General features: G+C 35.8%; 1 protein-coding gene across 3 annotated transcripts; it reads right to left on the bottom strand.

Moving 5' to 3' along the window:
• Nucleotides 1–4,395: 4,395 nt before the first annotated feature.
• Nucleotides 4,396–14,646, bottom strand: LOC116139909 (leucine-rich repeat receptor-like serine/threonine-protein kinase At1g17230). 3 transcript variants are annotated; one of them, XM_031425547.1, is made up of 4 exons: nt 12,086–14,646; nt 5,643–6,413; nt 4,976–5,359; nt 4,396–4,678 (listed from the first exon to the last, which is right to left on the bottom strand). In XM_031425547.1, exons 1-4 carry the CDS (start codon nt 14,247–14,249, stop codon nt 4,662–4,664), a joined length of 3,336 nt encoding a protein of 1,111 aa, XP_031281407.1. In that variant the 5' UTR covers nt 14,250–14,646; the 3' UTR covers nt 4,396–4,661. The 3 variants fall into 3 exon arrangements, with proteins under 3 accessions (XP_031281407.1, XP_031281408.1, XP_031281406.1); XM_031425548.1 differs by having other exon boundaries at nt 5,643–6,479; nt 12,152–14,646; XM_031425546.1 differs by lacking the exons at nt 4,396–4,678; nt 4,976–5,359; nt 5,643–6,413 and adding exons at nt 10,068–10,350; nt 10,648–11,031 and having other exon boundaries at nt 11,315–14,646.
• Nucleotides 14,647–14,967: the final 321 nt, after the last annotated feature.

Raw genomic sequence — 14,967 nt, 5'->3', positions numbered from 1 at the left:
GAATCAAATCTTGGCCATCCAATAATGACATTGTTTACAACAATAGGCTGGTATTGATTTTAGAAGCTCATATACTGAGTTGCTACGTTTTGGTGTCCCCTATTGCGTGACTATGACTGTAATTGACCATGTTAGTTTCAAGTTTGAGAAAAGGGTATATCATAAACCTTAAGGATTTGACCTGGTGGTCAAGGAGGTTTGTTCCCTATACAGCTTGATAATACTATAATTGTAGGTGTTAGGAAGAAGATGAGTATCAAACAAGTTTCAACCTAAATGACATCAATATATTGCTTTGGGTAGTCGCTCTATCAAGTAGAGTGTATGCTTCAATCTTTTGTAAGGTTGAAGTAGATCATAAAATTCTTAGAGATGTCAAATGGTTTGACTTTGTAACCTACAATGATATTAATAGAAATATTAAATCATACCGTACATATTGTATGTATATGCCATATTAATATTACGGTATTATAAAAAAAATATTATTTAATACATCTCATATTAAGTTATATAATTTTTAATCATGTTAATTAATTTGACATATTGAAAAATCCTATTGAGATTTTTCAATAATGAACTGTATATAATACTTTGCATTTGTTATTAATTTTTCAATATAATTGTATATAGTCATTGCGTTTAATATGAATTCGTTATAAACTTAAGACTATCCTAATAAGGCAACACGTAATTTCTTTCACATGTTTATGTTTAGGAACATGTAATTTCCCAAGATGATCAAGACTGCAACTTTACACAGACAAATTGTTTACGTATTTAATTTTTTTTTTTTTTTTTTTTTTTTAGTATATTCTTTTTGTCTAATACTTTCTTAAAATCATAGGTTAGTTCTGAATTTTGAATTCTACAAAATAACACACGTAGGTTGTGCCGCGAGTGCCCCCGCTAAATTCCTTTTTCTTTAACATTTTCTCTATATTGACTATTGAGTTGGTCCAAGATTACAAAATAAAAATGATTTTAAATAGATAATGTTACATATAAAAATTATGTTATTTTTATTATTATTATATAATCTATTGTCATTTATTGAATTTTTTTTTTTTTAGTTAATTTGTTATAAACATTCTTTCATTGGTTTAATTTTTATTTAATTTATGCCAAGTTAATTTAAAATTTGTATAACTAATACTATTATTTCAAATATACAGAAGCATGATAATTTTTTTTTTTTTTTTAACCGTGGTGTTTGGACCAGTTTACACGTATCTCACTTAATCTAAGAGGTCCATTGAACACCTATCGCAATGTGATAGGTGGCTTCAATATTTGAATCTAGAAACTCAATGAAAAGAACAAACCTCCTTGACTATCAAGCTAACCCCTTGAGGTTCAAACATGATAATTTTAGTAGCCTATTAAACATAAATGTAATTATGTAAGTCTTAAAAAGGACAAAATGAACACATCATCTATGAATACTTCTAATTAAATCCTAAACACATGTATTAATTTTGAAAACCACTTAGAATCCTCTCCCAATAGAAGCTTTATTTTAGCTTTATATAATGAAATTAACATGTGGCGACTAAAAAATGTGTAACCAAGATTTATTATTTTTATTTTCTAATTTACTCACAACTAAGTCAAGAGTAGTTGTTTAAACAGAAAAAATAAATCATTAATGGTATGAATTAAGACTTTTTTCTTTTTTTTATTAATATTACGTTGATAATGAGTTTAGTTTTGTTTTGATGATACAAATGGCCAAAGATGATGATAGTTTAATAGATTAAAATTGTAATACTGTTGATGTGGTATTAGACTCGGCAAAACGGGTCCAGACCCCCAGGTCAGCCCGTACCCAAGTAAAAAATATGGGGTACGGGTCTAATAAATAGGACCCCTTTTTTAAAACCTGTACCCGTATTATTGAGGGGTTATATGGGTGAACCCGTAGGCACCTGCGGGTACCCGTTTTTGCAAATCCCTAACCCTAAGTCCCTAACTTATTCTCTCCCGCCTCTCAATCTCTCAGACTCTCATCACTCAACACTCATCAATCATCACTCATCAGTCATCACTCATCAGTATACCTCACGACCTCACCTGATTCATTCATTCTCTAAACTCTCAATCTCTCATCCGTCATTCCCATTCCCAGTCCCACCGTCGCCGGTCGCCCTCACTCATCCTCGTCGGCTGGTCACCTCTTCTCTCTCACGTGGTCGGGACTCGGGTCGTCATCTCCTCTCTCTCTCCGTCGCAAGGCTCGCAGCTCTCCTCCCCACCATTACAGTCGCAGATCGGTGAGTTGGGTTTCAAGATTTGTTTTTATCGTATCCTTCTTTGTTCCAAAAAAATTGCAGCTTTTTAATTGACCTCTGTGATCATGCTGTTGTTGGGTAGAATATCTTTCACAAGATTTGTATATTTTGGCTTATTACAATTTGTGAAATCTCTGTCACGAGCTGTAATTTTTTTTATTTTTTTTCTAAATTTTTTTGGATATTTTTGTATTAAAATTGAGATGTTTGAATATCCACTTCTTGCTTGCAGCAGATAATAGAGCCATATTAGGGCCACCAAGCTTGCTGGCCGCAAAAAAAGCTTGTATTTGTATTATTTGTTTCATTTTTTTCCCCCTCTTTGGTCAACTGGGTTTCTTATTTTTGTTTTGGCATTTTACATTAGGTTAAAGACTATCCCCTGTTTGAAGTTAAATGTATGTACATCTTCATATTCTTATTTTCATCAAGTGTGTTCCGCCCTTTTTGTTTTCTTGCAGCAACAATTGTATTTGTATTCTTGTGATAAAAACTTCATTAAGCCTTTAATTAAGCCTACTGTGACTGCTACGAATTAAGCCTTTAATTTTGAAAATCTGGATTTACAAGTAATTATCGGAATTTCCTGGGAGATGTTGATTTTCAGTTCAGGATTTTCATGTTATATTGGCAACATGCATGCATCAATAGACAGATTAATTATACCACTCATAAATAATTGTAATTCCTTAGAGCATCTTCGGCTCTTTATTTTGAAGAGCATCTTTCATATAAACGAAGAGCATCTTCATTAATTTTTAAATATAAAGAATACAATTTTTTTTTAAATCCAATAAACTCTTTAAATTTAATGAAGATGCTTTTTATTTTTAAGAAAAATACTTAATGGGAGAGAGAATTAAAAAATAAAATGCATAAAAACTTGTAGTTTATTAATTAAAATTAAGATAGAGAGTGAAATTTAACTCTCTAAATGTGGAGAGTCAAAATCACTCTCTAATTTATATTTTAAAGATAAAGAGTCTGTTGGACTCTTATTTTTATGGATAGCCTCTTTATAATAAAGAGTTTGGGTCATATTAAGAGTCTTTGGAGATGCTCTTGCTTTCTCAAAATAAAATAACAGTATTTCAGTTCTTTTCTAGTAGAAATTCAATGAACATTTCTCAGCAGACAAATAGCATGTATTATGAAAAGAAAATTGAAATTAAATCGAATTCGTACCAGTCACAGTAGGCAAGGGAAAGTAAAGAGCTAGAAGAAGCAGCGAAAATGAAGAAAAAAGGAAGGTTCAAGAAAGCAAACTTGGTTATGAGCACCTTCAGCTTCATTAAGCCTTTAATTCTCTCTTCCCTTACATCCATTTTGAATATGGAGGTTAGAAAACTGTATCTATATGAATAAGAAATTAGGTTCCTATTTGTTTATATTCTAAATTGAATTGAATTTAGAGTAGTTGATTTAGAGGGTGTAAATGTAAAAAAAATAAAACTGTAGGAATTTTGGGGGTGTAACTGTCATAATTGAAAACTATTAGGGGTGAAACATAAAAACTAAAACCTTGAGAGAGAAAAAAAAAACGAGTACCCACGGGTCCACCCATACCCACATAGGGCAGGGTACGGGTCTAATATTTTGGACCCGTATTGGGCCCGCACCCGTGATGACCCGACCCGTACCCAACCCACCCACCCACCCGTTTTGTCATGTCTATGTGGTATAACCGTAATATCATAAACTTTCTCTATAATCGTTCACCATATCATGCTTCATAGAGGTGGGTGGGCAAAAAAATAGGATAGATAGAACCGAAACCGGCGAGTACCCGGGGTTCCGGTTCCGATTCTAAAAAATCGGAACTGGTACTATGCATATAATGTGTTACTTCAAATTGTTTTTCCATATATGTTAAACAAATCAACTTTAGCATATAATGTGTTACTCATATAAATTCTTTTTCTTAAGATTATAATCTAAATTTATAACATGAGTTGCCCATCTTCTTTCTTCTAAATTTACAGTCTTGTGGCTCAACTTGGGCCACTGCCTAATTATTCAAATTATCAATATGACAATGACTAAATTAGTATCCTGTAATTTGAGAAACAATCTTGGAAAGAGTGACTAATATCAGTCAAAGAGAAATAGGTACAATTATGAGAATTCAATGGATCTCCAATCAATATTTGTCTAAAATTATGAAGATTGGGGAGAAATGTATGGAAAAGTAAGAAGCTTTCTAACTACATTTTGGCTAAAATTAAAGCAATGAATTCAGTTTATATAAATTCAATGAGCTACTGACTATTTCTTTAGTCTCTTGCCGGTTGCATATTCCTCATGAATCTGACAGAAATTTATATGATCTCTGAGCATCTCATACTATCTCTGCGGAGGACAGAATGGAGCTTATGGTTCCATGGAGTCTGCAAAAGTCAAAATTATATATATTGCAGTTAGTTCTCTGCACATTCAATCTCCTCAACAACAAAATCATGACCAAATTGCATCATAAACATCACTAACACCCAGGTTGTCGAGCCCACAGGCTAATATAGACAAGAATTCTGATGAATATGCATTATTTGATTCATTACATAATCTACATTGTCTACAGGAAGAGAAACATAGGAATCTTAATTTGCATAATTTTACTGTGTTAACTTTTTCATACAATTTTAATATTAAGAGGAGGAATCAGAGAAAGAAATCATCCTTCTAACCTCTGCAAGAAGCATTGAAGTCTAAGGGAGTTTCCGATGTTGTTGGTGATGATGGAAGACTCACAGCTTCCCTAGCATCAATCATCATTGCAATGACCTCTCTCATGGTTGGCCTATTGAACGGCGAAGTACTGGTACAGAACAATGCAATCTTCAGAACTAAAGTCATCTCCTCGATTGTTCTTTTCGCACTAAGATGCAGCCTTTTGTCAAACATTTCGAAGGTGGGCACCCCGTGGTGAATTGATCTTCTCACCCAACTGACCAGGTCTCCTCCCTGCTCAAGAGGTTGAACGGGAGACCTCCCAGTGATTAGTTCCAACAGAACAACCCCAAAACTATAGATGTCGCATTTCTCTGTCACTTTCATTGTGTAAGCATATTCTGAAATGAAAATCAAGCAATTATCAGTTCAGCACTACCATATACCAGTTGGTTGTGGGAAAACAAAGTAAATAAGATGAGAAAAAGCATCAAGCCCCAATATAACTGTGTTTCCGTATGACAATAATTGAATTTTGACAATTCTCCAGTGAAATTCAATTCAAACTTGGCTGTGGGAGCAAGTTCTTTGTAACAGAAATTATGTGAGATATGTATGAACCATAAAAATATGAGGGGAAAGTTGAGTGCGGATAAGGAGACAGAGGATAGATGTTAATGTTACCTGGGGCAATGTAACCATATGAACCTGCAACAGCAGACATAGATTTTGAGAAGGGTAAATCAATCAACTTTGCCAAGCCAAAGTCGCCAACATGAGCCTGAAGCACTTCATCCAATAAAATGTTGTTTGACTTGATATCACGATGAATGATATGAGGCCTACAATCATAATGAAGATAACACAACCCCTCTGCTGCTCCAAGAGCAATTCCATATCGGGCATCCCAATCCAGTTGACATGTTTGCTCATTGCTATGAAGCTGTTCTCCAAGACTGCCGTTTGCCATGTACTCATATAAGAGAAGATTAGAGTCTTGGTGGTAGCAGAAACCATAAAGTTTCACAATGTTTCGGTGTCTAATCTTTCCAAGGGTTGATATCTCAGCAAGGAAACTGCTGTCAGCAGTAGCTCCTTCACCACGAGAATTGAGCTTCTTGACAGCAATCACCTTACCATCAGCCATATTAGCCTTGTAGACAGTGCCACAAGCTCCCCTTCCTATCACTGCATTTTCTGAAAAATTGCCAGTTGCTTCCACAAGGTCTTGATATGTGAATCCTTCCTTGGGGAAGTAATAGTTATCTAAAACATCAGGCGTCTTTCCATCCTCAAGGGTAACAAAAGCAGGCTTTCGGTGTCTCATAGCAAAACAAATGCCGACAATAAAGAACAAAGAAAGTAAACCAGCAACCACAGAAACAATGCTTACTAACTTCTCTTTGTTTGAACCCTCCTTTATCCAGCTTGGTTTAGGAGTATGTGATGAATAACCAGATTGAGGACAATGATCTGAACCCAGCTTGCACAAGCCAGGATTTCCAGCAAAATTTGATGAATCTATTCTCCAAAATACAGAAGTGGAGAATTAGGTTCCTATTTGTTTATATTCTAAATTGAATGAATTTAGAGTAGTTGATTTAGAGGGTGTAAATGTAAAAAAATAAACTGTAGGATTTTGGGGGTGTAACTGTCATAATTGAAAACTATTAGGGGTGAAACATAAAAACTAAAACCTTGAGAGAGAAAAAAAAAACGAGTACCCACGGTCCACCCATACCCACATAGGGCAGGGTACGGGTCTAATTTTGGACCCGTATTGGCCCGCACCCGTGATGACCCGACCCGTACCCAACCCACCCACCCACCCGTTTTGTCATGCTATGTGGTATAACCGTAATATCATAAACTTTCTCTATAAATCACAGAAGCATGATAATTTTTTTTTTTTTTTTAACCGTGGTGTTTGGACCAGTTTACACGTATCTCACTTAATCTAAGAGGTCCATTGAACACCTATCGCAATGTGATAGGTGGCTTCAATATTTGAATCTAGAAACTCAATGAAAAGAACAAACCTCCTTGACTATCAAGCTAACCCCTTGAGGTTCAAACATGATAATTTTAGTAGCCTATTAAACATAAATGTAATTATGTAAGTCTTAAAAAGGACAAAATGAACACATCATCTATGAATACTTCTAATTAAATCCTTAACACATGTATAAATTTTGAAAACCACTTAGAATCCTCTCCCAATAGAAACTTTATTTTAGCTTTATATAATGAAATTAACATGTGGCGACTAAAAAATGTGTAACCAAGATTTATTATTTTTATTTTCTAATTTACTCACAACTAAGTCAAGAGTAGTTGTTTAAACAGAAAAAATAAATCATTAATGGTATGAATTAAGACTTTTTTCTTTTTTTTATTAATATTACGTTGATAATGAGTTTAGTTTTGTTTTGATGATACAAATGGCCAAAGATGATGATAGTTTAATAGATTAAAATTGTAATACTGTTGATGTGGTATTAGACTCGGCAAAACGGGTCCAGACCCCCAGGTCAGCCCGTACCCAAGTAAAAAATATGGGGTACGGGTCTAATAAATAGGACCCCTTTTTTAAAACCTGTACCCGTATTATTGAGGGGTTATATGGGTGAACCCGTAGGCACCTGCGGGTACCCGTTTTTGCAAATCCCTAACCCTAAGTCCCTAACTTATTCTCTCCCGCCTCTCAATCTCTCAGACTCTCATCACTCAACACTCATCAATCATCACTCATCAGTCATCACTCATCAGTATACCTCACGACCTCACCTGATTCATTCATTCTCTAAACTCTCAATCTCTCATCCGTCATTCCCATTCCCAGTCCCACCGTCGCCGGTCGCCCTCACTCATCCTCGTCGGCTGGTCACCTCTTCTCTCTCACGTGGTCGGGACTCGGGTCGTCATCTCCTCTCTCTCTCCGTCGCAAGGCTCGCAGCTCTCCTCCCCACCATTACAGTCGCAGATCGGTGAGTTGGGTTTCAAGATTTGTTTTTATCGTATCCTTCTTTGTTCCAAAAAAATTGCAGCTTTTTAATTGACCTCTGTGATCATGCTGTTGTTGGGTAGAATATCTTTCACAAGATTTGTATATTTTGGCTTATTACAATTTGTGAAATCTCTGTCACGAGCTGTAATTTTTTTTATTTTTTTTCTAAATTTTTTTGGATATTTTTGTATTAAAATTGAGATGTTTGAATATCCACTTCTTGCTTGCAGCAGATAATAGAGCCATATTAGGGCCACCAAGCTTGCTGGCCGCAAAAAAAGCTTGTATTTGTATTATTTGTTTCATTTTTTTCCCCCTCTTTGGTCAACTGGGTTTCTTATTTTTGTTTTGGCATTTTACATTAGGTTAAAGACTATCCCCTGTTTGAAGTTAAATGTATGTACATCTTCATATTCTTATTTTCATCAAGTGTGTTCCGCCCTTTTTGTTTTCTTGCAGCAACAATTGTATTTGTATTCTTGTGATAAAAACTTCATTAAGCCTTTAATTAAGCCTACTGTGACTGCTACGAATTAAGCCTTTAATTTTGAAAATCTGGATTTACAAGTAATTATCGGAATTTCCTGGGAGATGTTGATTTTCAGTTCAGGATTTTCATGTTATATTGGCAACATGCATGCATCAATAGACAGATTAATTATACCACTCATAAATAATTGTAATTCCTTAGAGCATCTTCGGCTCTTTATTTTGAAGAGCATCTTTCATATAAACGAAGAGCATCTTCATTAATTTTTAAATATAAAGAATACAATTTTTTTTTAAATCCAATAAACTCTTTAAATTTAATGAAGATGCTTTTTATTTTTAAGAAAAATACTTAATGGGAGAGAGAATTAAAAAATAAAATGCATAAAAACTTGTAGTTTATTAATTAAAATTAAGATAGAGAGTGAAATTTAACTCTCTAAATGTGGAGAGTCAAAATCACTCTCTAATTTATATTTTAAAGATAAAGAGTCTGTTGGACTCTTATTTTTATGGATAGCCTCTTTATAATAAAGAGTTTGGGTCATATTAAGAGTCTTTGGAGATGCTCTTGCTTTCTCAAAATAAAATAACAGTATTTCAGTTCTTTTCTAGTAGAAATTCAATGAACATTTCTCAGCAGACAAATAGCATGTATTATGAAAAGAAAATTGAAATTAAATCGAATTCGTACCAGTCACAGTAGGCAAGGGAAAGTAAAGAGCTAGAAGAAGCAGCGAAAATGAAGAAAAAAGGAAGGTTCAAGAAAGCAAACTTGGTTATGAGCACCTTCAGCTTCATTAAGCCTTTAATTCTCTCTTCCCTTACATCCATTTTGAATATGGAGGTTAGAAAACTGTATCTATATGAATAAGAAATTAGGTTCCTATTTGTTTATATTCTAAATTGAATTGAATTTAGAGTAGTTGATTTAGAGGGTGTAAATGTAAAAAAAATAAAACTGTAGGAATTTTGGGGGTGTAACTGTCATAATTGAAAACTATTAGGGGTGAAACATAAAAACTAAAACCTTGAGAGAGAAAAAAAAAACGAGTACCCACGGGTCCACCCATACCCACATAGGGCAGGGTACGGGTCTAATATTTTGGACCCGTATTGGGCCCGCACCCGTGATGACCCGACCCGTACCCAACCCACCCACCCACCCGTTTTGTCATGTCTATGTGGTATAACCGTAATATCATAAACTTTCTCTATAATCGTTCACCATATCATGCTTCATAGAGGTGGGTGGGCAAAAAAATAGGATAGATAGAACCGAAACCGGCGAGTACCCGGGGTTCCGGTTCCGATTCTAAAAAATCGGAACTGGTACTATGCATATAATGTGTTACTTCAAATTGTTTTTCCATATATGTTAAACAAATCAACTTTAGCATATAATGTGTTACTCATATAAATTCTTATTCTTAAGGTTATAATCTAAATTTATAACATGAGTTGCCCATCTTCTTTCTTCTAAATTTACAGTCTTGTGGCTCAACTTGGGCCACTGCCTAATTATTCAAATTATCAATATGACAATGACTAAATTAGTATCCTGTAATTTGAGAAACAATCTTGGAAAGAGTGACTAATATCAGTCAAAGAGAAATAGGTACAATTATGAGAATTCAATGGATCTCCAATCAATATTTGTCTAAAATTATGAAGATTGGGGAGAAATGTATGGAAAAGTAAGAAGCTTTCTAACTACATTTTGGCTAAAATTAAAGCAATGAATTCAGTTTATATAAATTCAATGAGCTACTGACTATTTCTTTAGTCTCTTGCCGGTTGCATATTCCTCATGAATCTGACAGAAATTTATATGATCTCTGAGCATCTCATACTATCTCTGCGGAGGACAGAATGGAGCTTATGGTTCCATGGAGTCTGCAAAAGTCAAAATTATATATATTGCAGTTAGTTCTCTGCACATTCAATCTCCTCAACAACAAAATCATGACCAAATTGCATCATAAACATCACTAACACCCAGGTTGTCGAGCCCACAGGCTAATATAGACAAGAATTCTGATGAATATGCATTATTTGATTCATTACATAATCTACATTGTCTACAGGAAGAGAAACATAGGAATCTTAATTTGCATAATTTTACTGTGTTAACTTTTTCATACAATTTTAATATTAAGAGGAGGAATCAGAGAAAGAAATCATCCTTCTAACCTCTGCAAGAAGCATTGAAGTCTAAGGGAGTTTCCGATGTTGTTGGTGATGATGGAAGACTCACAGCTTCCCTAGCATCAATCATCATTGCAATGACCTCTCTCATGGTTGGCCTATTGAACGGCGAAGTACTGGTACAGAACAATGCAATCTTCAGAACTAAAGTCATCTCCTCGATTGTTCTTTTCGCACTAAGATGCAGCCTTTTGTCAAACATTTCGAAGGTGGGCACCCCGTGGTGAATTGATCTTCTCACCCAACTGACCAGGTCTCCTCCCTGCTCAAGAGGTTGAACGGGAGACCTCCCAGTGATTAGTTCCAACAGAACAACCCCAAAACTATAGATGTCGCATTTCTCTGTCACTTTCATTGTGTAAGCATATTCTGAAATGAAAATCAAGCAATTATCAGTTCAGCACTACCATATACCAGTTGGTTGTGGGAAAACAAAGTAAATAAGATGAGAAAAAGCATCAAGCCCCAATATAACTGTGTTTCCGTATGACAATAATTGAATTTTGACAATTCTCCAGTGAAATTCAATTCAAACTTGGCTGTGGGAGCAAGTTCTTTGTAACAGAAATTATGTGAGATATGTATGAACCATAAAAATATGAGGGGAAAGTTGAGTGCGGATAAGGAGACAGAGGATAGATGTTAATGTTACCTGGGGCAATGTAACCATATGAACCTGCAACAGCAGACATAGATTTTGAGAAGGGTAAATCAATCAACTTTGCCAAGCCAAAGTCGCCAACATGAGCCTGAAGCACTTCATCCAATAAAATGTTGTTTGACTTGATATCACGATGAATGATATGAGGCCTACAATCATAATGAAGATAACACAACCCCTCTGCTGCTCCAAGAGCAATTCCATATCGGGCATCCCAATCCAGTTGACATGTTTGCTCATTGCTATGAAGCTGTTCTCCAAGACTGCCGTTTGCCATGTACTCATATAAGAGAAGATTAGAGTCTTGGTGGTAGCAGAAACCATAAAGTTTCACAATGTTTCGGTGTCTAATCTTTCCAAGGGTTGATATCTCAGCAAGGAAACTGCTGTCAGCAGTAGCTCCTTCACCACGAGAATTGAGCTTCTTGACAGCAATCACCTTACCATCAGCCATATTAGCCTTGTAGACAGTGCCACAAGCTCCCCTTCCTATCACTGCATTTTCTGAAAAATTGCCAGTTGCTTCCACAAGGTCTTGATATGTGAATCCTTCCTTGGGGAAGTAATAGTTATCTAAAACATCAGGCGTCTTTCCATCCTCAAGGGTAACAAAAGCAGGCTTTCGGTGTCTCATAGCAAAACAAATGCCGACAATAAAGAACAAAGAAAGTAAACCAGCAACCACAGAAACAATGCTTACTAACTTCTCTTTGTTTGAACCCTCCTTTATCCAGCTTGGTTTAGGAGTATGTGATGAATAACCAGATTGAGGACAATGATCTGAACCCAGCTTGCACAAGCCAGGATTTCCAGCAAAATTTGATGAATCTATTCTCCAAAATACAGAAGTGTTTGGCACATTTCCGACCAAGTTATTATTTGAAAGGTTGCAGACCAGGAGGCTCATCATATCACCAATTGGTGCAGGAATTGCACCAGTAAGCTGATTATCATTCAAGAAGAGAGATTCCAACATCTGCAACTTCCCCAAATCACGAGGAATCATGCCAGAAAGATCATTATGGCTAATGTTGAGTGAAATTTGAAGAGCTGTGAGCTGGCCAAGAGCAACAGGGATGCTGCCAGAGAAAGAATTACCACCCATTTGTAATTCCGTGAGTCGGGCCAAATTCCCCAAGGCACTCGGGATTGTGCCAGTCAATTTGTTATCAGAGAGCTTTAAGAGTTCAAGATTCACTAGCTTTCCAAGTTCTTCCGGTAGAAAGCCAGTGAATTGGTTTCTACTAAGATCAAGTCTCTGGAGTTTTCTACAATCCCCCAGTTCATGAGGAATATTCCCAGAGAGCTGATTTGAAGAAATATTAAATGCCACAAGTTGCACCAGATTTCTGATCTCAGGAGGAACGTGACCAACAAAATAGTTGTCTGCTAAAAGCAACCTCTCTAAATTTGGAAGGTTGCCAATCTCCGGGGGTATTGGACCAGAGAATCGGTTCTGATAAAGCTCGAGAGCAGAAAGGTTTTGAAGATTATATACTTGAACAGGGAGGCTGCCTGTAAGCTGGTTGTCTCCTAGCATTAGCTGGATAAGAGACTTGCATGTTTTTAGGCCATGGGGAATGTTTCCAGACAATCTATTCGAGCCAAGGCTCAAAAACATCAATTTTTGATACCTGCAAAGGTAAGGAGGTATACTACCAACAAGATTATTCATAGACATGTCAAGAACGGTGAGGTGACTCCTAACCCCAATGAGGGGTGGTATAGTTCCCTCAAGACAATTGTCAAAGAGTTGCAAATTTTGTAAATATGCAAGGTTTTGAAACTCCAGAGGAATCGAACCCGTCAAATTATTTATAGACAGGTCCAACCTTCGAAGCTGTTTTAACTGCCCAAGCTCCCCAGGAATACTTCCCTGGAGGAGGTTTTCGAACAGGTGAAGGAGGCCAAGATTAGGAATCTGACCCAACTCTGCAGGGATGAATCCACTTAACCAATTTTCGGAAAGATCTATCTCAACAGCACTTGTGCAATTCCCTAGTTCACGAGGAATTGTTCCATTTAACTGATTGGTATAAATGTACAATTTTTTTAGCTGGGATAATTTCCCAAGCTCTTTTGGAAGCGCTCCACTGAAAGAATTTACATGCAAAGCAAGCAACTCAAGGCTATGAATATTCCCAATTGTAGCAGGAATCTCACCAGATAAATGATTTTGCCAAAAGTTCAATTCAGTAAGACTCTCAAGTTTCTGAAGCTCACTGGGAATATTACCTTCTAGACTATTCTGGGAAAACCCCAAAACCTCTAAACTCTCACACTCACTGATTTCTGGTGGTATTGAACCGGAGAAAGAATTATCACCTGCCCTGATAACTCTAAGTTTCCTCAACTTACTAATTGACACAGGAATGGAACCAGTGAGATTATTACTGTAGATTACCAATTCTTCCAGTGAAGTTAAATTTCCAATCTCCCTAGGAATTTCACCATAAATGTAATTCTCACACAGGGAAAGCTTTCTAAGAGGATTGATCACAAGCAATTGGTTTGGTACTGCTCCATGAAGCCTATTTGTACAAAGGTCAAGAATCTGTAAATTTCTACAATGACCAAGAGCATTAGGAATAGGACCAGAAATGAAATTCTGGGACACATTAAACTCAAGTAATTGAGAAAGATTACAAATGCTTGGAGATAAACTACCAGACAAATTGAGGCCATGAAGATTGACAGAAGTTACCTTAAAATCAGTACAAATCACACCTACCCAATTGCATGGAGTAAAATCTGATGAATTCCAGGTTTGAAGATTGTTGTTAGAATCAGTAAGGGAAGCTTTAAACTCCAAAAGAGAAGCAGCCTCTTCATTTAAAGATGTTACTAAAAACATATCCTGAAAAGAAAACATCAACACCAAGAAAAACAATAGCTTTTTGAAATAGGAAATCCCCTGCCTTGCCATTTATGATTAAAGAAAAAGCAAAGAAGCAATTCCAATGAAAAAAGCTTGCACAACATTAAATAAACTAACTCTTTAGTTCAGGCATAAATGTCCACTAAAAGGCATGATAGATTCTAAATTTCTAAATAAATAACTAAAAATGGGTGATACCCAACTGAGCCATAAAGCTAAAGAAGCAGAAGAAGATAAATAAAAGACATGAAAAGAAGTCAGAAGCAATTAATGAAGTCAGGAGATAAGAGAAGACATAAAGATATCAACCAAACTTTACAAAGAGAAGGAAATAGAAGCCAAAACCAAAACCAAAACGAAACGCAACATGAATGAATGTGAAAGAAAAGAATGGCATTGAATGATTGATTGACAGGTTGATTGAAGAAGGCAAAAAAACCGTGAAAGTCAAGATCACTAAGCAGTGAAAAAAGCTTTTAGAGTCAACGCTACACTTTACAGCAAAGTGCTTCTTCTGGGTTGGTTTTTTTTTTTTTTTTTTTTTTTGGGTTAATAAAATGTGAAAAAAAAGCTGAGGAATTGAAAGAGACGAGACGTGGAAATTGGGGGATCATGATATCTCTTCTCGAAGAGTTGCTGAGCCTGAGAAAATGGGGGGGCTAAAGGTGGAGATGGATAATGGTTTCTGTAAAATCATGATTTATGGAAAGACTTCTATGGCAAGTGTGATTTTAGTGGATTGATTTGGTATCTTCTACATTGAGAG

The sequence above is a fragment of the Pistacia vera genome, unplaced genomic scaffold (assembly GCF_008641045.1).
Source record: "Pistacia vera cultivar Batoury unplaced genomic scaffold, PisVer_v2 Contig36, whole genome shotgun sequence".
In the NCBI taxonomy this organism is placed as follows: Eukaryota; Viridiplantae; Streptophyta; class Magnoliopsida; order Sapindales; family Anacardiaceae; genus Pistacia; species Pistacia vera.
The sequence above is the reverse complement of the archived record's forward strand: the minus strand, read 5'-3'. Positions and strand labels throughout refer to the sequence as shown.